Source organism: Varanus komodoensis, unplaced genomic scaffold (assembly GCF_004798865.1).
Source record: "Varanus komodoensis strain SLA01 unplaced genomic scaffold, ASM479886v1 scaffold23, whole genome shotgun sequence".
Classification (NCBI taxonomy): Eukaryota; Metazoa; Chordata; class Lepidosauria; order Squamata; family Varanidae; genus Varanus; species Varanus komodoensis.
Genome location: NW_025335627.1, coordinates 9,720,362 through 9,745,832, shown reverse-complemented (window position 1 = coordinate 9,745,832; position 25,471 = coordinate 9,720,362). Strand labels below are relative to the sequence as shown.

General features: G+C 40.6%; 1 protein-coding gene across 1 annotated transcript; it reads left to right on the top strand.

Annotated features, from left to right (window-relative positions):
* The first annotated feature begins 22 nt into the window (after positions 1 to 22).
* Positions 23 to 22,361, top strand: WDR12 (WD repeat domain 12). Its single transcript, XM_044431885.1, has 13 exons — positions 23 to 175; positions 2,375 to 2,469; positions 4,940 to 5,034; positions 6,231 to 6,337; positions 7,842 to 7,957; positions 9,177 to 9,331; positions 11,152 to 11,197; positions 16,688 to 16,779; positions 17,188 to 17,328; positions 17,454 to 17,559; positions 17,659 to 17,791; positions 18,310 to 18,382; positions 21,476 to 22,361. The coding sequence occupies exons 1-13, from the start codon at positions 135 to 137 to the stop codon at positions 21,551 to 21,553; spliced, it is 1,278 nt and encodes a 425-aa protein (XP_044287820.1). The 5' UTR covers positions 23 to 134; the 3' UTR covers positions 21,554 to 22,361.
* The last annotated feature ends 3,110 nt before the right edge of the window (positions 22,362 to 25,471 follow it).

Below are 25,471 nucleotides of genomic sequence, written 5' to 3'. Positions count from 1 at the left end.
CATTCAACGGCCTTGCGGAAGCAGGATGCGGGCGACTTTTAGCCACGTGGGAGCGGCGGCGATAGTGGAGAGGCTGGGAACTTTCTCCGGCGCCTGCTTCCTACCCTTAGGGATCGCCTGCCCTGATCCTTGCCATGGCGCAGCTTCAGGCCCGCTTCTTCACCGAGGATACTCAGTAAGTGCGGGCGAATGTGACCGAGGCATGGCTGGAATTGGAGCTGTGCTGAACTTTTTAGGTGCTGCTAATTTAGGTGCGAAGTATAGTGATTTTGCTGAATTCGGCCTTGATTCGAATGGGTGGGGGGGTTTCACACCACAGCTATCAAGACTGAAGTCATAGCTGGATAATATAGGAGCTGCTGCCGTAGATGGGTCGCTGTTCTCTGCTGGGCCTTGCACAGCTGCTACTGCCTTTTTTGTGGTCTTTTACTCGACATGTTTTCCGATCTTGATTTCTTATATTGTATGCGTCGATACGATAAAGTGGCTTCAGCGTGCTGCGTGTTTTTAAAGCGCCACGCGACTCCCTTGTTTTTCCTGAAATGGTTACGTTAATTCTGACTGGTTGATAATTGTGTTATTAGATTTAATTTGGATGGTAGAGCCAGAAGGAATGTCTCAGGGGGAGCAGTATGGTTTGTGTACAGGAATTTATATGTTGGAGCTTTGAACATTCATGATTTGGGCAAACAGTTAATTTGGTAAGCTCTGACTGCAAAGAGGCATTTAACTCAAGGAATTGGTGGGTTTGAAGAGCATTTTGGTGCTGACTGCTTTGTAAAAACAGCCCCTGATCATCATCCCTTAAGAACATGAAAATAGCCATGCTACATCACATCAAGGATCCATCTAATCCAGTTTTGTGGTCACAAGTCAAACTTACCAGTAGCCCTGCTCAGCAACTCAGGTACATAGATTTGCTACCCTTGATACTGGTAGTGGTATCCAGACCTTGGAAGTAGTAGCTATTGGCAGTTTTAGCATCCATGAATTTGTCAAACCCCTTTAAAGCCACCCAAATTGCTGCCTATTGCTAGATCTTGTGATGGCATAATCAAACTGCACAAATCGCTAAGTGTGAAGAATTTCTTTTACCTATCTTGAGTCCTCCACTAAAAAGATTTAATGGGACAACCTCACTGAGCTCTACTATTATGAGAGAGAAAAATGTCTCCTTAGCCACTTATTCCACAACATGCATAATTTTCTACACTGCTATCATGACTTGCTTGGCTTTTTTAAAAAGCTAAACAGTCCCAGCCACTGTAACATTTTATTGTTTGTTTATTTTAGGGCACAATCCTAGGTATGTTTAGGCAGAAAAGTGTCCTACAACTCCCAGGATCCCTTTAGCCACTGAGGCTGGTAACTGTAGGACTTTCTTCTGCCTAAACTCACACAGACTCACACCCTTAGTTGCCCCTTGACTCAGACAATGACCAGAACCCTACACAGAGGTAGGTGTACTTAACTCCATTACAATTAATGTATGCAGTGCCCATGGCAAATAGGGCATTAGTAAGACGACCTGTACCTTTGCCAGACCAAGTGATACGGGATAGGGTTGTAACCACCTGGGGCAGCAAAACAGAGAAAATAATTATTCCTTTATATATTTCGTCCGAAGTTGATTTTCTCCTCTGCAAATGCAATAAATAAAAACATGCACAATTGCTGTAGCAGTCTTGTGTACATTTATGCAGCCTATTAGATTTAATGGGCCTAATTTTGTGGCAAGCATACATAGAAATAGAGGCCTAGCCTGCAATCCTATACAGATTTACCTGAAAGTAAGCCCTGCTGAACATGGTGAGGCTTACTTCAGAGTAAGCATGAGAGGATTGTGGTGTTCATGTATAAGACTTATGCATCATTTGATAGTCTCAATCCATAATTATAGCTGATAGGACCTGTTACTTGATACTGTAACTAGTAGGCAAACCACAGCAATGCCCTGTCTGGTAGCCTGGCATTGTATGTGTTGGGATTTATTTAAGGCCAAGACAATAATTTGTTTGGTGATCCTGATGTCCACAATGGGACATTTAAAACTGGCTCCTATTCATAATATCAGACTTTTACAATATAAAATGTGGAATGTATCATCTCCCTTTTAGAACTGAAATTGTTAGACTTTGCTGATGTTTAATGTTATGTAAATCATGTATATACTATCTGTTATGTTGGTTCTGTTTAGTTCTTGCTTATTTAATTGAACAAATTTTATATACTGTTCACAGCTCATGAGTTCTCTGAATGGTTTACAACATTAAACCATTAATGATTAAGTGAGGAGATTTGCTCTCTTCTATGAGATGGTGCTGAGAGACTGAGATTTTCTCTATTTTTCAACATGTGTTCATTTTCTCTATAGATACACAGTTGAAGATGTTCCTTTCTCTATCCCAGCTGCTTCTGAAGTGGCAGACCTTAGTAATGTTATCAACAAATTGCTGGAAACTAAAAATGGTATGTCTGTGTTGGAAGTGATTTTAAAAGCTTTGTCCCTGCCTATTATCAATCTGATTTTAGTTCTCCTAAGAATTTATGGAAGCACTTACTAAATATATACAGCTAAATATATACAGCTATTTTTTATTTGCAAGCAGATTTGACTAATTTTAACTGTTAGGCACTTGATACTGTAGTGTAGTTAGCAAAGCAGTGCAAGTTCTCTTTTGTGCTGTATTTAGCTAAGCTGTTAGACTAGACAATTCATGTCCTCAATTGAAAAAATAAAAGAAACTGATCATGATTTAACCCTGTGTTTCATTCCAGAGGCTCAGGTCAGTGTGTAAAGTAGCATTTGATCCATCCTGACAGGAATTCTGGGAGTTGCAGTTCAACCATCTGAAGGATACCAGGCTGGGGGAGGCTGAGGAATGGTGTTATCTTCATAACTTTGTAAAATATGCACGAGAGACAGCAACTTGACTATGCCAGTCAGTGATCTTCATGGGCAGTGATTTGCAACCAAGTTTACCTGTTGTAGATCACAAGCTGAATATGAGTCAACAGTGTGATATGGTCACAATAAGGGCAAATGCTATTTTAGGCTGCATTAATAGAAATACCACTTTTAAAATCATGCAAAGTACTAGTTCCCACTCACTCAGCACTGGTTAGGCTGCATCTGGAGTCCTGTGTCCAGTTCTAGGCACCACAGTTTTAGAAAGATGCTGACAAGCTGGGAAGGATTCAGAGGAGGGCAACAATACTGTAGACCCAGGGACTTGAAACAAAGCCCTGTGAGACAAGATTGAAAGAACTGGACATTTTTTCCCTTGAGAAGAGAAGATTGAGGGGAGATATGATAGTACTCTGCAAGTACTTGAAAGGTAGTCACAAAGAGGAAGGACAGGATCTCTTTTCAATCATCCCAGAATGCAGAATACAGAAAAACAGGCTCAAGTTACAGGAAATCAGATTCCAGCTAGATATCAGGAAATAATTCATGACTGTACCAATGGCCCAGGGAGGTTGTGGGTTCACCCACACTAGAGGCATTCAGGATGCAACTGAACAACCATCTGAGGGATGCTTTAACTTGGAGTCCTGCACTGAGCATGGGGTTGGACCCAGTGGCCTTCTGGCCCCTTCCAACTGTACTATGATCCTGCCTTTCCAAATCAAGAACTGTCCATTTCATCATTGTGGTTCTGATCACACCTGTTGTGGTTGACTTTGTATCTGCCTTGAAGGGAAATGGGCTTTAGGGGCTCATTCTCTTTCAGTTATGCTCCTAGAGCCAGTTCATGCTGGCCCAGTTCTCATGATGAATATAAGCCACTGTGAGATGTTTCAGGGTTATATAAGGGTGGCTTAACCCTTTCATAAGCCACTCTTCCCAGGTTTGAATGACACATAAGCCATGGTGATCACCTGCCATGGTTTCAGTATTCAGTCTGGCATGTTCTGTTCCCTGCATTGAATTAAATAAGCCATGCTGGGCTTCAGTAATTGTGAAAGCCTAATCAGTTTTTCTGGGCTACCTGTGATCAAGCCAGCAGCGACTTCTGTGATTATTTTTTTATCCGCCCCAAGAGCAGCAATAATTCCCAGCCTTCTTGATGTTTAGCCTGGATTAGAGTTTGTTCACAATAGTCCTTGCCACAAAAAATTGTACTGTGTGAAAGGGTTCATTACCCAGCTGAAAGAAAGCAAAATATTCTTGGGTCCTGCCTGTTGACGATGTGATCAGTGTGAGTGATATTACTGATGATTTGAGACTGGGTAAGCAAACAAGCATTTTTCAGTGTTTTAGACTACAACTTCCCCCAGCACAGGCTAGCATGGCAATCATCACATGGGAGTTGTAGTCTGAACATCTAGAGACATCATGGTTCTCTCTATCTCTGGCATGGGCAGTAAAACATGAATCTTATCTGCTAATATAAGCTTTTAGGACTGTTTTTTTCCCAGTTTTTTTTAGTGAATTTTTATATTATCTTAAAGTTCAAGAAAATAAATGGTATCTTATGTTTTTGAAGAACCTGAAGAAAGGTTTTAGACCTACACATACGAATTTGCCATTTCTGCTCAGATGTAAGTTGCCACTTACAAACAAACTGCCATGCAGCCTATTAATTTTTTAATATTACTGCAGGAAATCATCATGGAGAGAGGGGGGCCTCCAAAGCAGGCCTTTCTGCACTGCCCATCCAGAGAGCGAAATCTCTTCAGCATTTCCTTGCTGTAAAGAGGAGGTGCTGGTGAGTTTGGGCAGGGGAAAGCTAGAGATGTTTGTGGTTCTTCCACTTTCACGGGGGTCCTGCACCCTTAGCCCCCATGAATGTGGAGAACTGACTATAAGTTGAATTTGTATGTAAGTTGGATCACATAAAGATGTATTTCATTTTCTCAGAAACAGAACTTATTTGTAACCTGGGAACCACCTGTATTCAAGTTATGCAAATTGACATTTATGATTTGTCTCTAGAGGGCCACAAATATGTGGAATTCGACTTCCTGGTCAAGGGACAGTTCTTGCGTATGCCTCTGGTCAAACACATGGAAATGGAAAATATTTCAACAGTAAGTCATTTGGGTGAGGGTTTCTGCAATTAGTGTTATTCGTTTAAGGTAGCATTTCTGCTAAATGGATTGGGTGGAATACACTTAAATTTGAGTCCTTAACATCTGTCTCTTGATAAACAAGGTTAAGATCACAACTTAACCTTTTTTCTTAATATAGGCAAGTGTGTAATATATTTCTAATTTCTACAAATTTATGTTGTGGTGTGTTAATTCATTGATTATGAATAAATGCCTCAGGAGTAACTGTTGCATGCCAACTCTTAATCATACATTCATGGCAAGACTCTTCTTCATTTTATTGGATCAGACTTCCAACCACTCCATATTTAAAGCCTGGGCTTCTGCGATTTTATTTTTAGATTTTAGAAGTCATTTCCCCTGAGTTCACAGCAGTATATGAATCATAAAAATAATAAATCCATAGCAAAAGAAATCAAGCAAGTCTCAGATGTTGAAGAACAGCCTGCTGTTTCCTTGGTCTTGCCTTACCCACTTTCTTATCAGCTTTCAAGGCTGTTCTGTATCTTTTTAGCAATTTCCACTGAGGAGCGAACTGTTTATGATTGCTGAGCTGGTGTAGCTCAGTACAGCCAACAGAATATAGGTGATTTCTTGTACCAGTACAGTGCAATTCCGTACATACCTACTGGGAAGAAAGCACCATTAACCCAGTTCACACATTTGGGTGAGCAGTGGCTATTCCTGGGATGTTTAAAGGGAACAAAATGCATGACCTGCATACCAATCATTTCCACATTTATTTAACAACCTAGGAATGTGAGCCCAGAAAATTAGGCTTGTTTACGGTTAAGCAATCTGGAGTTAACTCAGTAACAAACCATGGGCAGATGTTCAGTTAATTCAGGATTGTTTAACTCAGAAACAACACAAGGTTTTGAGTTTGTACATCATGAAGCAACCCAGAAATGGAAATTATGAATTCACATAGTATGAACATGCTTATGTACTCTACTCATCACCTGGGTTAAGTAATCCAGCTATACTGACTTGGCATGCAAACAAGCCCATTGAGTTGAATGGAATTTACTCCCAGGTAATTGTATATGATAGTACACTTTCTCTGCTGGTCTTGCAAAAATCAGGCAAAGATATTCTGATACAGAGGAAATGTTAATGTTACACGTCATAGTGGCTGATTGTTTTCTTGATTTTGTATGTGTGTGCACACATAGGAAGATGTAGTAGAAATAGAGTATGTAGAGAAGTATACAGCACCTCAGCCTGAAGAATGCATGCTACACGATGACTGGATCAGTTCTGTTGAGGCTGCCGAAGAATGGTGAGAAACAGTTCCCCTTTTTGTGCAACCTATTATCTCTGTATCTATCTATGTATGATTGCTTCCCATTTGACCAGATGCCCCATGCTGAACGGAAGCCACAACTGCCGTTTTGCTTGTATATGTGCAGTACATGTACTGAAGTTAATGTGGCAGGAAGGAGAGGAGGCTTTTGTATCTAACGCCACCATCGGAGACAAAATTGGGATGGAGTACTAGAAACTTTGGCCTTTAATTTAGAACCAGCCTAAATGAGGATGAGCTTCCTTCCAGTTTTCTTTCCAACAATTTTCTTTTCTGACTACTTTCAACTGAGAAGGTTGGCTTTGTGTGCTGCTCTCAATAGCACTGCTTTTTAGGTAGAAATGTGGGCCAAACTGAAATGAAATGTGATTTTGGAGCTGTTGCTGTTGTTTTCCTGTTCATTGTTGTTTTTTATCAATGAAATGTACTTAAATTGATCATATTTGTATTCTGCTTGAAAAATACGTAATTGGATCCAAGATCTGCCTTCTGTGAATGGAAGGGTTCTGCTCACAGAAGATGCCTCTGAACAATTTTCAGCCCCCCCTCCCATGTCCACTACTACAATTTACCCATTTAGCAGGGTCCCTGACCCTCTATGTAGCATTTTCAGGGTGCAGGGAGGGTTGGGTCAGGAAGTCACCTTTCACCAGCCCCATTGCACATACTTTAGCCTGTATCCAACCCATAGTATTTTGAAAGGTGGCTTATAAAATCTCTTAAAGTATCCCTAATTTATAAGGAAGGGACGTGTTCTTTTCATGGTGGTAGCTATTCCCATAATATCTCACTCTGTGAAGCTTTGGTAGATAGATGGAAGAATGTGATGGGTTTTGATGGTTAATTTTCCCCTGTTTGTGGGCTTGTTTATGACCTTGTTTGATTTTATCACAATATCACAAACTCTCAACTTCCTCAAAGTACAGAAGATCTATAATGAAGAACTTTAACCTAATGACCACTTGAGGAGTGGGTGCTTGTGTTGTGTTATGACTTTTGCCACTTAAAACTATCTACCCTATCTATAAAACAGTTGTCTTGCTGAGAAAGCATGTTTCATGAGCAAAAATCAGTTGGATCCCCCAAAAACCTCCTACAGTTGGAGGCTTCTGATCCAGGGCAGCTTTTCTGGTGGCCAAATGGGGGATGAGGTAATCTTTACTAGTTCCTCCCTCCCTCTGTAGTTGCTTAAAAAGTGTTCTGGAGGACTGGGGAGAAGTGGTGCTGGAGCCTGCAGGGGGAAAAAAGGGGAAATCAGCAGAAATGACCTCCTCCTCCTCCCTCCACCAGTCAGGAATCTTCATCTCGGCAAAATGAAAAAGATGCATCCCAATGTCTGGACATTCAGTCCTCAGAAACACAATTTGCATAGTTTCAAATGCTCGGTTATATAAGCATGCCCTACATTTCTAGTGGGAAAGCTATCTCAGGAAATGGGATGGGCAGCCTCCAACAGCCTCTCTGCTTCTGACCTCCTTAGGATCTTGACAGGCTCTTACGATAATGTATCTCGAATCTGGTCAGTGGAGGGAAAACCCATCATGACGCTTGCTGGGCATGTTGATGCAGTGAAGGATGTGGCCTGGGTGAAAAAAGGTAAGTCAGGTTCACTTTGCTTGGGTAAATCATTTCCCAGAAAGCTTGTCTGCCCCAGAATTGAGCTTGCCTGCTCAATTAAGTACAAACCAAGCAAAAGGGTCTTGTAGCACTTTATAAAGAGGCAAATGACTATTCATTTTCAATTAACGTCTTGGTCCTTAAACAGGAAGACAGAACCTTTTTCTGCCTGAGGCTTGAATTTTCTTTCTGAGAACCTCTTCCAAGACTGCATACCAGTGGCAGTGGCAGAATACCAAAACTGGGCATGCAGTATAGCTTAAAGCCCTTACTGCCTGTGACGACACTTTAGGAGATCATTTCAGTATCTTAGAAAGAGGAAAAAACTTCACAAAGGCTGTGAAACTGTTAAATAATCATTGGCTGGAAGTGAAAGGGTTGGGTCCGGAGAAGCCAGGGTGGCCATTTGGTGAGCCTTGGAGGATTACATTGGATACAGGTGGGTTGGGTTTGGCCCCTTGGGCCTGAGCTTCTGACTGCTGCTTTAAGGCAGTAAAAGACCTTTGGTTTTGGTGCAGCGCATTAAAATGGCAACCCCTTTGAAAGGTGTTAAAACGCAGTCCTTCAGTCTTCCTTGAAAGACCTTTACAGTTGTTACCATCATGTAGTACATTTCATTTGAAATAAGGCCTTCTAAGCCAAGTCTTACTTCACTAGTTTTCATTAACCCTGTTTGTTACATGTAGAAGGGGCTGTATGTACAGCACCACCCCTGAGGTCGCGCATGGGATCTACTTTGGTCAGAAAAGTCTCTTTGCTGGAGAAGTTATCCTTAGACCTTGCAATCAACATTGTAGACTGTCCTCAAAACGCATCTTCAAAGGGAGATTTGAAAGATGACAGCAAGGGGACACCTTCTTAGAGGTAGCCACCTGATTGTGGAATGCTCCGCACTGAGGCCCACCTGGTCTCAATAGTGTCATCTTTTTGGTACCAAGTTGAAACATTACTCCTAGGCAATGATGGCATATTTTGGGGCTCCTCTGTCAGTTGTTTTATAGGGTCCTAGTATTGTGATGCTCACCGCTTGGAGCTGTTTCAAATTGTTTTTTATACTTGTATGTTAAAGACTTTATATATGGATTTCATCATGTTGTAATGTGGGTTTTAATTTTTTTGCACCAGCTAGAGGGCTTTGGCTGTTAGGCAGGGTAGAAATGAAACCAGGATACCGACATGCTCTGCCTGTACCATTCAGACAGTTTGTCGTGCCTGTTGCTGAGTGCTTCTATGGACCAAACTGTCCTGCTGTGGGAATGGAATGTTGAAAAGAACAAAGTGAAGGCCCTTCACTGCTGTAAAGGACACGCTGGAAGCGTCGAATCCATCGCCGTGGATGGCACAAGAACTAAAGTAAGTCCTATGGCTTCCCATTCTCCCTTCCCATGCCCCAGCTTGCTAAGAGTCAGACAGGAGAAATGTTACAGCATGAAAGCTTCATAGAAGCATATATATACACCCTGACTGTTAAAAATCAAAATATCATCTCATTGTCACAGAGAGAGTTACCACTGTCTGGAAATTCAGAGAACTTGAAAGCAGATGACAGTAAAGCAGAATAAAATGAACCTGCATGGGATACTATTTGATTATGGAAAAGATGACTGGTTTCTTGGAACTGGATAATTTGTGCATTCAGACAAACTTGAATCAGTATCGCTTGATTTGAAGATGTGAGATTTTTTAAAAAGAGGACCAAATTTTGGCTGGCTGGACCATTTTTCTAGCTGGCGTAAAGTTCAGTCCTGCCAGTATACTACTGTACTTGCAACACTAAAAATGAGATTGGAATAGAAGTCAAACCTTATTTGTAGAACTATGTTAATAAAAGGAAGGCTATTTTAAAATGTGAAAATAGAAGTTTGGACTCATATTCCATGAGAAAGACCATATTTATTTTATACTTTTGTGTTCCACCTTTTTTCCAGAGAGGCTTATAAAAGGGTGGTCTGCTGCCATGTGTTGTGTGACTGCCAAAGCATGGTTGTCTTTTAGTGATGCTGCATTATCTCATAAGTGGGAGAAGGATGAATGAACGTGTCTCCCTGACCCTCCATGGTCTCAGCCTGATAGACAATGTGCCACCTCCACCCACTATTGCCAGCCCCTTCTTCCCGAATTTGCCTATATAGTGGGGGCAAATGGCAGCAGAGCATTCACACTTAAGGCCTGGACCCTCCTGCACCTGTTCCATACCCATCTAGTGACACCAGGAAGGTTTAGGAGCTACATTTCCATGCTTCACAAGGGCAATCAATTCTCCTGAAGCACAATTCAGGAGATTCTTGTCTTTAAGCCTAAAGTCTTTTCACTGTGGCAACTTTAGCAGGGTTAGTTTGGAATGTGATGGTGGGGAGCTTCCCTTATTGCTAGTTGTGAAGTCGCGTCTGACCCATCGCGACCCCATGGACAGCATTCCTCCAGGCCTTCCTGTCTTCCACCATCCCCCGGAGTCCACTTAAGCTCACACCAACTGCTTCAGTGACTCCATCTAGCTACCTCATCTTCCGCCGTCCCCTTCTTCTTTTGCCGTCAATTGTTCCCAGCATTAGGCTCTTCTCCAGGGAGTCCTTCCTTCTCATTAGGTGGCCAAAGTATTTGAGTTTCATCTTCAGTATTTGGCTTTCTAAAGAGCAGTCAGGGTTGATCTCCTCTAAGACTGACTGGTTTGATCTCCTTGCAGTCCAAGGGACTCGCAGGAGTCTTCTCCAGCACCACAATTCAAAGGCCTCAATTCTTCGGCGCTCAGCCTTCCTTATGGTCCAACTTTCACAGCCATACATTGCAACAGGGAAAACCACGGCCTTGACTATACGCACTTTTGTTGGCAGGGTGATGTCTCTGCTTTTTAGTATGCTGTCTAGATTTGCCATAGCTTTCCTCCCAAGGAGCAAGCATCTTTCCATTTCTTGGTTGCAGTCACCATCTGCGGTGATCTTGGAGCCCAGGAAAATAAAATCTGTCACTACCTCCATTTCTTCCCCTTGGTCCAGTTCAAATCTGGTTTGAGCTTGAGCAAGCTAATTGGGTTATTCAAGTCAAGCCCAAATGAACTGAAACTTCCTTGAGTTGTATTCATTCTTAATCTAGCTTAGTGAAGCTCACCCTTAACAAATACTAACATAGAATGTAAACATTTTTGTTGCTGAAAGTGTGTGTTGTTTGTTTTCTAGTTTTGCAGTGGATCCTGGGACAAGATGCTGAAAATCTGGTCTGCAGGTAAGAATAAACATCATAAAACAAAAAAGTTCTTAGGTTCCTAAAGAAAATACTCATTCTGCCCGATGTGTTTTGAAAAAAATCTTTTTCTTTCCTCACTTACCTTTCTTCAGATATCTCAAAAAATAATATTTCTATAGTAAAATGTTCCATATTTAACTTTTAAGTTTTCTTTTTAAATTTTTATTTTATGATGGCCAGCCTCTCAACCTGTAAGTCAATAGACTTATTGCTCACAAGTACAAACATGCACTATTTTTCATGAACCTGAACCACATTTTGCAAAATAAAAAGTTTCCCCAGACACTGCAGTTTGAAACTTATATGTGCACGCATACACTTAGTAAGGCCAAACTGTGGCGTATTGGAGCAAAATTCTGTGTTCCTAACTGCATATAGCAGTTTATACTTCAGTCAACCATGAGAGTGGGTAGGATACCTAAAAGCCAGAAACTGTCTTCTTTCTCAGTATTGTCTTTTTGTATAGTACAAATCCAGGCTGCAATTGGCAGTGTCCAGTGGAGACTGCCTGCAAGTGGTCAGCTCTGCCAATACTCTTCCCAAAGTGCTGACCACCACATGGGGAATGGAAATTGAGAACTTCTGAGACAGCCTGAAATTAGTGGAAACACTTGTTTCTGGGACGAGGCAGGCTGGCAGAGCTCACACAAGGAATGGAAGTGCTGGTGGGGCCTGCGCACAGATAGCCAGCAATGTATACTGCCCAATGTGCTCCTTCTGGCATCTAGACATTGCTATTTTTCAATTTCTTCTGCCCATTCCAGCCTTCTTTAAGCTCTGCCGCTCATCTCAAAGTCCACAAATAGACTTCAGACGGATTAACAGAAAAGACAGTGTTATTCTTTATCTATGCTAATTTGTTGCCCCGATTGTTGTTGGGAAAGGGGACACCACTGTTACCTTATGTTTATTTTGGTTCAGCATTAGAACGGGGTAGATCTATTACCCTTTGTGCATCATTGTGTGTTGGCACCATTAGTTATGTATTGTGTGTTGGTATCTGCCAGTTGAAGATAGCCCTTCATGTCCACAAAAGCTTATGCCATACTAATGCTAAGAAATGTAAGAGAAATTGTAAGCAACTAGTCCCATATAGCAAGCCTTTGCCACAGTCTAAGTTTATGCCACGGCCCTATAGAGTGGTACCTTGGTTCATGAACTTCATCCGTTCCATGACTCTGGTTGTGACCCAAATTGGGTGCAAGCCAAGTCAAATTCCTCCAAAAGGTTCCATGTAAATAAAGTTAATCCATTCTGACCCCTACAAACATGGTCGCAAGCCAATTTTGGTCACAAGCCAAGTCAATTTCCCCATAAGGTTCAATGTAAATAAGGTTAATGTGTTCTGTAAATATTTTTTTATCACAAAAATTTAAAACAAAGTACAGTTTAGTAGAGAACACTAACCTGGGTGAGGGGAGGTTATTGTTTGGAGGGAGAGTCCAAACGATAATTGTGCGATCGTGATCTTGCTTGGTGGGGGGAGATGGGTGTGACCACAATCGTGCTGCGGGGGGAGATAATCGTGATCATGCTTGTGCAGGGAAGACGGGCGTGATTGTGATCGTGCTCGTGCAGGGAAGATGGGCACGATTATTCGCAACCCGGGGCAATTTTTTTCTGAAATTTCTGTTCGTGACCCGATTTGGTCATGAACTGAGGTGTTCGTGAGCCAAGGTACCACTGTACATACTTACCTGGGTAAGTCCACTGGACTTAGTTGGAAGCTAATCCCATTTTTTTAGTGGAAATTAAACTATCTGATAACTGAGTTATGAACCACAATCAGGCACAATTTAATTTGTAAAGCCACCTATTTCATGTCCAGACAAGCTCACCTGAGAATAACTTGCCTTTATAGAGCATCCTCTCCTTCATGGATCACTGCCTTGTCGTGGTGAAGGGGCTTGCGTAGCTCAATGAAGCCATGGGCTATGCCATGCAGGGTCACCCAAGACAGACAGGTCATAGCTGAGAGCTCTGACAAAACGTGATCCACTGGAGAAGGAAATGGCAACCCACTACAATACCCTTGCCATGAAAACCCCATGGACAGTACCAAAAGGCAAAGAGATATGACGCCGGAAGATGAGCCCCTCAGGTCAGAAGGTGTCCAATGTGCTACTGGGGAAGAGTGGAGGGCTAGTACTAGTAGCGCCAGAAAGAATGAAGCAACTGGGTCAAAGCCGAAAGGACACTCAGTTGCAGATGTATCTGGTGGTGAAAGGAGAGTCCGCTGCTGCAAAGAATTTATACTCCATAGGAACCTGGAATGTAAGATCCATGAATCAAGGCAAGCTGGATGTGGTCAAACAAGAGATGAAAAGACTGAACATCAACATCTTGGGAATCAGTGAACTAAAATAGACAGGAATGGGTGAATTTAATTCAGATGACCATCGGGTATACTACTGTGGGCAAGAACCCCTCAGAAGAAATACAGTAGCCTTCATAGTCAATAAAAGAGTAGGGAAAGCAGTACTGGGATACAATCTCCAAAATGACAGAATGATCTCAGTTCGAATCCAAGGAAAACCATTCAGCATCACAATAGTCCAAGTCAGTGCCCCAACCACTGGTACTGAAGAGGCTGAAGTTGACCGGTTCTATGAAGGCCAACAACACCTTCTAGAAATAACACCAAAAATGATGTCCTTATCATGGGGGATGGGAATGCTAAAGTAGGAAGCCAAAAGTTAACTGGAATAACAGGCAAGTTTGGCCTTGGAGTACAAAATGAAGCAGGGCAAAGGCTGGCAGAATTTTGTCAAGAGAACACACTGGTCATAGCAAACACTCTTTTTCAACAACCCAAGAGACGACTCTACACATGGACATCACCAGATGGTCAACACAGAAATCAGATTGACTATGTGCTCTGCAGCCAAAGATGGAGAAGCTCTATACACTCAGTAAAAACTAGACCAGGAGCTGACTGTGGCTCAGATCCTGAGCTTCTGGTTGCAAAATTTAGGCTTAAGTTGAAGAAAGTAGGGAAAAGCACTAGGCCACTCAAGTATGACCTAAATCATATCCCTGATGAATATACAGTAGAGGTGACAAATAGATTTAAGGAATTGGATCTGATAGACAGTGACTGAAGAACTATGTGCGGAGGTTCGCAACATTGTACAAGAGGCAGCAACTAAAACCATCCCAAAGAAAAAGAAATGCAAGAAAGCAAAATGGCTGTCTGAGGAAGCTTTACCAATAGCTGAGGAAAGAAGGAAAGCGAAAGGCAAGGGAGAAAGAGAAAGATACAGACAACTGAATGCAGAATTCCAGAGAATAGCTAGAACAGATAAGAATGCCTTCTTAAATGAACAGTGCAAAGAAATAGGAGAAAAGAACAGAATAGGGAGGACCAGCGATCTCTTCAAGAAAATTGGAGCTATGAAAGGAACGTTTCATGCAAAGATGGGCATGATAAAGGACCAAAATGGCAGGGACCTAACAGAGGCAGAAGAGATTAAGAAGAGCTGGCAAGATTACACAGAAGAACTATACAAGAAATTGCTTAATGTCCCTGATAAGCACAATGGGGTGGTCACTGACCTCGAGCCAGACATCCTGGAATGTGAAGTCAAATGGGCCTTAGGAAGTCTGAGCAACAACAAAGCTAGTGGAGGTGACAGTATTCCAGCCGAGCTATTCAAAATCCTAAAAGACGATGCAGTAAAAGTGCTACACTCAATATGCCAGCAAATTTGGAAAACTCAACAGTGGCCACAGGATTGGAAAAGGTCAGTTTACATTCCGATCCCAAAGAAGGGCAATGCCAAAGAATGTTCAAACTACTGCACCATTGCACTCATTTCACATGCTAGCAAAGTTATGCTCAAAATCCTACAAGCTAGGCTCCAGCGGTATGTGGACCGAGAACTACCAGAAGTACAGGCAGGATTTCGAAGAGGGAGAGGAACTAGAGATCAAATTGCCAACATACGCTGGATCATGGAGAAAGCTAGGGAGTTCCAGAAAAACATGTACTTCTGCTTCATTGACTATGCTAAAGCCTTTGATTGTGTGGATCACAACAAATTGTGGCAAGTTCTTAAAGAGATGGGAGTACCAGACCATCTTATCTGTCTCTTGAGAAACCTATATTTAGGTCAAGAAGCAACAGTGAGAACTGGACACGGAACCACTGATTGGTTCAAAATTGAGACGGGTTCGGCAAGGCTGTATACTGTCGCCCTGTCTATTTAACGTATAAGCAGAGCACATCATGAGCAAGGCGGAGCTAGATGTATCACAAGTTGGAATTAAGATTGCTTGGAGAAATATCAACAGCCTCAGATATGCAGATGATACCACTCTCATGGCAGAAAGTGAAGAGGAACTAAAGAGCCTCTTGATGCGGGTGAAGGAGGAGAGCACAAAAGTTGGCTTGCAACTCAACATTAAGAAAAGTAAGATAATGGCATCCGGTCCTCTCACTTCCTGGCAAATAGATGGGGAAGAAATGAAGGTAGTGACAGATTTTATTTTCCTGGGCTCCAAGATCACTGCAGACGGGGACTGCAGCCCAGAAATTAAAAAACGCTTGCTCCTGGGGAGGAAAGCTATGCCAAATCTAGACAGCATACTAAAAAGCAGAGACATCACCCTGCCAACAAAAGTGCGTATAGTCAAGGCTATGGTTTTCCTTGTTGCAATGTATGGCTGTGAAAGCTGGACCATAAGGAAGGCTGAGTGCCAAAGAATTGAGGCTTTTGAACTGTGGTGCTGGAGGAGACTCCTGCAAGTCCCTTGTACTGCAAGGTGGTCAAACCAGTCAGTCCTAGAGGAGATCAACCCTGACTGCTCTTTAGAAGGCCAGATCCTGAAGATGAAACTCAAATACTTTCCTAATGAGAAGGAAGGACTCCCTGGAGAAGAGTCTAATGCTAGGAACAATAGATGGCAAAAGAAGAAGGGGACGGCAGAGGATGAGGTGGCTAGATGGAGTCACTGAGGCAGTTGGTGTGAGCTTAGGTGGACTCCGGGAGATGGTGGAGGACAGGAAGGCCTGGAGGAGTGTTGTCCATGGGGTCGCGATGGGTCGGATACGACTTCGTGACTAACAACAACAACAACATAGAGCATCCTTCCCCAGCAAATATTACAAACTAAATCACCCATGATTCCTTACCATTGGCCTTACTGACTGGGATTGATATGCTTGAAAACATCTGGAAGGTTTTAGAGGAGACTGATTTTGTATTTCTTCTGAAATCAAGATGCTCAACTTTTAACTATGGAAATGAGTTACTGCAGTATTTGTAAGGTATCACTGGAACAACATGTACAAATAACCTGCCTGGGGAGTTAAGTATTTCATAGTGTTAATTGAAGCTAATTAGTGACTTCAGTATCGCAGATTTCTTCTGAAAGGACTGGACTGAAACCTTTATCCTGAAAATTCCTTCATGGCAAGAGGAGGCTGGCAAATGGATTACAGCTGAAATAATTGTCTTTCGATTGCAGTGCCTGCAGATGAAGAGGATGACATCAAAATGGAGGAAGCAGGAAACAGACCAAGGAAGAAGCAGAAAACAGAACAGCTGGGTCTAACAAGAGTACGAGAAGGCTGGGTTGGGCAGCATTTCCTTAGGCCAAATGGGGACCAAGCCCGGTGTAACCCCCCTGGCATTCTTGGTAACTGCTCAGGCTCTTACTGTGACTGTGCTCAGCAGCACCTTTGCTTTTCAAAAATGCATTGGTTTGGGAATTCCCTCCTGGCCCAAATGGGTAAGAAAATAGGGGGCTGCTACATGGGGGCCTAGCATTTTAGGAAAACAGTCAGCAAGCATGCCTCACGCATCTCCTGGACTGTACCCTGCTGGAAGTGGCTCTGGTGTAGATAAATGGGGCAAATACATGAAACTTTTGTCTCAGGACCACATAGATTTCATTGGTAAGTGATTCATGCTTACTTAGTGCAGGAAATACTTGAATAACCATATATCTCTTATTTTCATTTTTAGACTCCTATCGCAACTTTTTCTGGCCATACAGAATCGGTCTCTTCTGTACTTTGGTCAGATACAGATGAAATATGCAGTGCTTCATGGGACCACACAATTAAGATATGGGATGTTGAAACAGGAGGCCTTAAATCAACTTTGGTGAGGGAGTTTGCAATTCCAAATTCTTCAAGGCTCAGATTATTTAATGTATTTCAACAGAACATTTGTGTAATCTTTGAAGAACAGCCTGTTACTTAACTCTCCTTTTATTCTTATATTATTAGACTGGAAACAAAGTGTTTAACTCTATCTCCTATTCACCACTGTGTCGGCGTTTAGCCTCTGGAAGCACTGACAGGCACATTAGGTTATGGGATCCGAGGACCAAAGGTGAGTAAAAGTGAATATATGTTCATGAGATCTTTTTACAAATGCAGTCAGCCTGGTGCTTGACAATCTCATTTTTTTTAAATCTTTTTTTTTTTTCAGATGGTTCCTTGGTATCACTTTCTCTTACCTCACATACGGGCTGGGTGACATCAGTGAAGTGGTCACCTTCACATGAGCAACAGCTTATCTCGGGTTCTTTAGACAACCTTGTCAAACTCTGGGACACGAGGAGGTAAACTTAATCTTGTTTGTAATAGTATTTTGCCTGGGCTTCTTCACGTTATTGGAATACCTAGGAAGATTGCCCTTTGCAAATGTGCTCCCAAATTCCATACTGTGAGGCATTAGCTGCTACTGGTACCGAAAGCAGTCCATTTTTCTTAAGATTAGAACACAGAATGAGCTTTTATTATTAAAGCACTTAAATAGCTGAATGAACTAATACTATGCATAATTTTAAAAGCAAAACCACATCTCCTGCAGACTGGTTGTTGTTTCATGCTGTCTAGTTGTCTCCAAGTTATGGTGACCCTGTGAATAAACGCCCTCCAAAACAATCTGTCCTTGAAAGCCCTGCTCAGCAATGGTACTCAAAACTTTCCTTCCAACCTACAGTTTTTTTAAAAAAGAAAAAGATGACAAGTAAAAGGGAACTGGAGGAGCAGTTTGTCCAGAAAGCACTTAGTTATCAAAATGGTTTTAATTTCATACAATATGAGTGGTATGATTCCAGTATTTGTGTTCCCACAGTTGCAAGGCTCCATTGTATGACTTGGCTGCTCATGAAGACAAGGTTTTTTGTGTAGAATGGACAGAAGCTGGGGTAAGAACTTTCTCTTCAAGAATAGGTGGAGCAGGGTTGGAAGTGAGGGAAATACTGGGTTTTAATTAAAAGGTATTACATTTTCAAAAAATACAGAGAAAAACAAAATAAAACATATCTGTATTAATGCTGATTAAGATATAATTCTTCCCAATCTCTCTGCAGATTTAATCTGTATTTGTCCAATTTCATTATTTTCAGTGTTCTTTTCATGAATCCTAGAGATTTCTATAACCTTCTTCCAAAATCTCTTTTTCATATAATCTGTAAATTTTCACCAGTCCTTCCTAAAGGTATCTTTATTCCTCTATAAACTCTTCTGTGCTAGTTTTACATTAATTGTGGCATCCCATATTTTCATGTTCTACCTAGATATTGTTAACAGCCAAGCTATCTTCCAGTTATGTGCTATTGTGGCTGTCAAAAATAACCCATTTTTTCCTTTCACCTCTTTGTTCTCTTTCACAAACATATTCAATAAAGCAAACTCTCATGTTTTACTTATTATTATTATTATTATTATTATTATTATTATTCATTACATTTCTATACTGCCCATAGCCAAAGCTCTCTGGGCAGTTCACAACATTAAGTCACTCATCCAGAGTTCAACCAGACCTGACCTGCTTAGCTTCCAAGCTTAGGCAGGATCAGGCACTTCAGGCTATATGAATCTATACTATTTTTTAGTATTTTTTTCTTAAGTATTTTAAAAGCCCTATACCAAACCTTCCTTACAATCTTGCATTCCCACCACAAGTGTTTGTGTCCCATTAATTTTTTACCCTCAAACAAAGGTGATAAATTCTTACTTATTTTTGTTAATGTTACTAGTGTCAATTACCATTTCTGTACCAATTTCAGTACCTCTTCTTTTATTTTAATTTACATTATTTGGAAGGGAATTCTCTTCAAAATTTGTGTCTATTCTTCTGCTATTTCCTCTTCACTATCTCTTCTACGTATCTATTTTATTGTAACATTTCTTCTGTCTCTGGTTTTATCAAAGTTGTATATATTTTGGATATTATACCCATGTCTCATAATCCTGATTTATCTATACATTTTTACCAGTTCTGTTAAATCTATTGCACTTTAACTTAGCCCCTTTTATGTTCTAATAAAAATTGGCTGATTTGCATCCAGGATAACCATGACACCCCTTATTTTATACTCAGCTATTCCACCTCTTGTGTTAAAGGGTACTGCTCTTCATAAAAAATTACCATCTGAGTCAAATCTACCTTTTTCAACTTATATTTCCCAGATGTTTTCCTTTATGTATCAAAATCTGGGCATATTCAAATTGGTGGTAGTGGTGAAAATCCGGCATTAATTTCCCCTTCTTGGAATACAATACTTTTAATATTCCTTTTATTGTACTCCTTTTGTTTCTTATTTGTTGCTATACATGTTTAATATAATCCATATTTCTTCCTCTTAATTCCTTTAAGTGGCCTTAAGGTGGCCTTTAAGTGGCCTTAATATTAATATGGATAAATATGGATATTTGCAGTGCCTTTGTCAAAGTATATGCATCATTTGCATTTAAGATATGTATATGCATATGCTAGTATCTTCAGTTATATCTAACATACAGGGATATACAATACAAATGTAACCACTGGTATGGATCCTTTTTTCTCAGATGCCATTTTTGCTTTCTTATGATGTAGTTTGTTTTTGTATTGCACAATTAAAATAATACTAGTGAATACTTCTGCCTATATTTTAGTAAGTATCTTATGATCCATATTCAACAGAGATATTGGTCTATGTGACTCTAGGCTACATTTATCTGTATTTATCTTTAACTTTACTTCATGTCTATGTTTTTAGAAGTAGAGCCCATTCTGGTATTTCATTATATAACTTCGTCAATTGTAGCACCAATGTTTCTTTATAAAATTCACCTGTGGATCCATCTCTGCTTGGTGATTTATTAGATTTTATCACCTCTTTAATTTTTTTAATCTCAGCATCTAAGTACTTTTCCCTTCTTTTTAAAGGAGGTATTTTAGTTTTATATTGATGTTCCTGAATCTGCTTCATTTCCAGCTGGTCCCCAAAATAATTTTCTAATATTTCTCCTAGTTCTTTTTGATCATGTCTTAATTCCTTCTTTTATGTTCAAAGCTAAGAGTCTGCTCTTAATTCTCCTTTTATATATTATGTTAACAGTTTTGAACCTTTACTGATAGCCTTTTAGCATCTTTGTTTACTGTACCATTGCTTTATTTCTAAAAGCTCTCTTTCCTTCCTCAGTTTTTCAAACTCTCTTCTAATTTCAATTGGTCCCATATTTTTACATTCTTCCATTAATCTATTAATTTCTTGATCCAATCTCTCTCTTTTCTCTCCTTCTCCTTTACCAAACTGTATTATTATATATGGAAAATCCTGCTGTTTAACTCTGTACCAGACAAACACTCTCCTACTAAATTTTCATTTAGTAAATTTACTTGCTTATGAAGCATAGATAGCACAAGTACAAATTTTGACAGGTATAAGATGTTTTTGAGAAGAAATTATTTAGCAAATATATGTGCTCTTTTTATTTATAGCATTTCTCTCCTGCATTTCTTCATATCATGGATTTAAGGCTATTTTGTTTGGCATTCTAAAATCTCTGAACTGTAATATTATATTTTCAAACTTCAAAAATAAGCTTGTGATGGTATGAGAAGCAGCAGAATGTGGCTAAGCAGTGACAATTGTGAAAGTTGTTCTTTTCTTGATCCATCTCTGCATGACTAACAGCTTGGTGATCTTATTTTATTGAAACGATATAGACATGCAAAAAGAATTTATTTTCCCATCCCTGTTTTTAGTTGATTTCCCCATCCCATCTTGGGGGAAATGTTGAAATAATATTTGCCCCCTGGATAGTTGAAAAGTTTCCAACAAAACCCCTGCAATTACTGTGGATTTTTCTTATGTGAGAGCTTGTTATACTACTCTTGGTTTTCTTATACATAATTTGAGAAAGAACACTTTTTTCTGTTTAGAATTGTAATTTGTTTAGATTGGAAAAACAGCTAGTTATCAGTAGTGTCTCATTATGATTAGATTTTTTTTTTGCCCACATTGTAGTTACTGTTGAGTGGTGGAGCTGACAACAAGCTGTACTCCTATAGATACCAAACAACCACCTCGGATGTTAGCGCATGAAAATGCATGAGAAGACAACTGGAGAGAGAATCCTTCTTTTACTACAAATTCTATCCACCTCTCATACCACACCTCTCATACCATACCACGTAGAAAAATTTTGTTTCATAGGTTTACAAGTCTAGGTTGGATGTAGAACTCATACGAATTGAACATTGTCCTTGGGATGCTATTGCCGGAGGAAGGAGGGGGATTATATTTATTGATTTTCTCCCACCACCAAAGCTGGTCTGGGTTGTTGTTTGGCCTCCTGAAACATTGTAGGAGGTAGTTTGGGGATTCCATAGAAATACACAAAATTGCCCATTCCTGTGCCTCTCTCTCCTCATACTCTTCTTCCAGCAGGAGACTTTTCCAAGTCTCAGTCCCTTTTGTTCAGGAAAGGGATGCTCTGGATTTAATTCCGTATGTGTATGTATGGCTTAAAGTAAGATTGATTTCCTATTCTTTATTTCGGGCATGGGGTTAGGGTGCTTGTATTTAAAAGTCCCTTCACTGGCCATATGAAGGAAGTTTGAGTTAGCCATTTCAATATATTCTTGCTTTATTATAATAAGTTAGATTTATGTAAATGTCTAATAAAATACCTTTATTTTGTGCTATGTTTGTTTTTGAGTGAATGATGATCTTGAGCTTCCCAATTTCCATTGATTTACCAATGAAAATCTGTAGAAGCTGTGGCAGATGGAAAGTGCCTAGTTATGGGTCTAGTAAAATATTAAGAAGTGTTTTTTTCTCACATGGTTTTAATGCAATTTGACATCCTTTCTATTTTTAAAAAATATTTTAATAACAGAAAAGTTCAGAAGGAAGAAAAAAAATAATGCAAGTAAAAATTACAGAGAAATGTTACCTAAGATGTCAAGTATTTAAAATTTTTTTTTTAAAATTTCTGTAAATCAATTACTATCCTTCCTACTCAGTCCCTTTTTTAGCACTTAATTAAAATTCATTGTGGATTCTTCTACTCTCAAACAATTTTCTCAAATTCTGTTCCCTTTTTACTATATTTTTCCATGGTTGTTATCCCATTAAAAAGTTGTGTGTTATACAATTTTCACTTTTCATTTTCTTTGGCTAATTATCTTTTTACATGATTGGTTAGTCTTACCATTACTGCATAGTCAACTGACTTATTTTTCCAGTCTTCAATAAGTAAATTTCTTCTGCATTCCATTTTAAAGCAGTTTTGACTCTAGCTGCAATTATCATGTACTTAAGTAATTCTATTCATCTTAAGTCAACTTACTATAACAACAAAGCATCAGTCCAAGAGTTAATCTCTAACAATCTTTTCAAGAATTCTATTCCATTTCTATAACTCTCCTTACTATAATAGTGAAGCATTACTTTAAATTTTAATCTCTGACAATATTTTCAAAAATTTTACTCCATTCAGATGTAGATTTTTCAATAAAGTTATGTATAGTAGAGTTTCCACTTACTGTTAAATTCTCTGGCTGGTTTTCTATTTTATATGATAGCCTTTCTAAACACACAGGATGTTTTCTTGGTCAAGGATCTAGAGGTTTGCACAAGTTCAACAGATTCAAGGGAGCATCAGATTACTCGTTTTTTATTCACTTTATGACTCTTAGGGAGCATCAAATGTAGATTATATGGTGGGAGAACTACTGTTCAAAGAACAATATTCAGATTTCACTGTTCACCTGCAGCCCTCTAGATCAGGGGTCCTCAAACTATGCCCCGCCAAGGTCATTTACTCTGCCAACTTCAGAGCTTTTGGATCTGTTTGGAGACAACGATCTCCGAAAGTGCCCGAAAGCTCTGAGCCAGCACAGGCGTTCTCTGAAACTGACTAGCAGAGAGCTGGCGCACTCACCAATTGTAACAGCTCCCTTCAACTGTGTGTGCGCCAGCTTCTCCCCCATTGCATGCATACATTGGCTCTGAATATGGAGCAGGAATACAGAAGAGAGGAGGGCGGTGGGGAGAGAGAGAGATGACACTAAAAAAAGACAGAAGATAAGAAAAATATAACTTTTAAAATATATTTTTAACTATATGAGCTATGTCCCAGGGCTGCGGGCCCAGTCGCCTCGCTGAGCCTGGGGGTGGACGGGCCAAGGTGGAGTGGGAGTCAGGCCGCAGCTCCCACACCTTTGCTGTGGCCTTCTCAGGGCAAGTCACTGCTGCCATCGAGCAGCTGCCATGCTTCTCCCCGTGGGGGGAGAGACAGGAGGCACCCCACTCAGCCGGTTGCAGCCCCATCCCTTGCCTCAGGTCCATGGAAAGCAGCCATTACCTTCCTCCCCTTCTTGTGGCCCTCTCCCGGTGGGGGGAGCCACCCTGCGCTCACCTCTCCGGCCAGTCGCTCCTGCTCCCCCTCCTGGAGCTGGGCGAGCACCTGCAAGGGGACCTTCCTCTAGCCTGGAAGTGGGGCGGCGGTGAGGAGCCTGGAAGGCCTGGACCAAGGCGAACATGTCCTCATGGCTCTCCCTCATGTCATGCTGTTCCTTTCAGCAGGTGCCGCTGCGTCATTTTGGGCTTCTGCTGCAGCCCTAGTGAGCAGAGCAAACATTTTTTAATTTAAAATAACACAGGTTTAAAAAAAGAAACTCACTGAATATTCACTAAGTCCTGCAACCCGAGTCCACCTTTACAACCTATATGCAGAGACATGTGTGCAAGGAAAGGGGAAGCTCATCAGTGATATACATTCACATGTGAAAGTATTTGAAGTAAAATTAGACCTCATTAAACAAGTGAAGGAGGAAAACTTCTTCCATCTCCCCACAACTCAAAACCTGTTGGCAGAAAAACCAGCAGTTGCATTCCCAAGCAAAACATGTATGGGTTCACTGGAAATGTTGCAAAAGGAGTTTCAAATTAGATTTAAAGAGCTTCATCTCCATGAACAGGATACAGCTTTTCCAGAACCCATTTTCTGTTGACATTGAAATTGTTGATCCGATTTACCAAATGGAACTGGCCAAATTACAGAATTGTGACTCTGAAAGACGCATTCAAGTCAAGCAGCCTTACTAATTTCTGTGCATCTCTCTCCTCTGAAACATTTCTTAATCTCAGGAACCATGCACTGAAAATGGCTACCATCTTTGGCAGCACCTATGTCTGTGAACAGACTTTTTCCTGAATGAAACATCTGAAACCTCCAACCAGATCCAGACTAACTGATGCACACTTGCATCACTTGTTATGACAAGCAGTGACAAATATGAAACCGAACATTGACCATCTCATTAGCCAAAAGCAGGCCCATACTTCCCATTGAAATAGTAATAAGTTTATGTTGATTGAAATTGTTCTTCATTTTAAATATTGCATTGTGTTTTCCTGTTTTTTTGCGCTACAAATATGTGCAGTGTGCATAGGAATTTGTTCATATTTTTTTCAAACTATAGTCCACCCCTGCCCCCAGTGGTCTGAGGGACAGTGGACTGGCCCCATTTAAAAAGTTTGAGGACCCCTGCTCTAGATGTTGGTCTCCCATGAGCTCAAGCTGATAGGGCCAATAGTCGGGAAAGATATGGGTCATAGTCTAGAACATCTGGAGGGCACCAGGTTCCCACTCCTGTTTTAGGTTCACCAGCACCTCATAGATCAATTATTTAGACTTCATATAATCACGGAGACTTTTTTTAAGGCATACTTTGAAAAATGCAAATCCTTATGGTTAAATAATACATTTAGTACCTGCTGTGTGTGAGAGGGTCAGCACTGGAAACTTCAGGCTGTTAAGAGAGGGATAGCTGCTGGTTTTGAGCAGCAGCTAAGACCAGATTCATGTGACCACATTGGAAAGGGAATGTGCTGGCTTGAAGATATTTCTATTGGGTACAGTTGTGACTGTTTTAATTCTACTTTTGAGCAGTTGTGGGAGAAAGTGCTACCTCTAGCAATTGCATATTAATAGGTCTCATGCTACTAAATTTC

Excerpts from the sequence above, each read along its gene's own strand:
- WDR12 (XM_044431885.1), top strand. The coding sequence starts at position 135 with ATGGCGCAGCTTCAGGCCCGCTTCTTCACCGAGGATACTCA. Across the intron at positions 2,470-4,939 it reads ATTGCTGGAAACTAAAAATG|AGGGCCACAAATATGTGGAA; the intron begins GTATGTCTGTGT and ends ATTTGTCTCTAG. Across the intron at positions 6,338-7,841 it reads GTTGAGGCTGCCGAAGAATG|GATCTTGACAGGCTCTTACG; the intron begins GTGAGAAACAGT and ends TGACCTCCTTAG.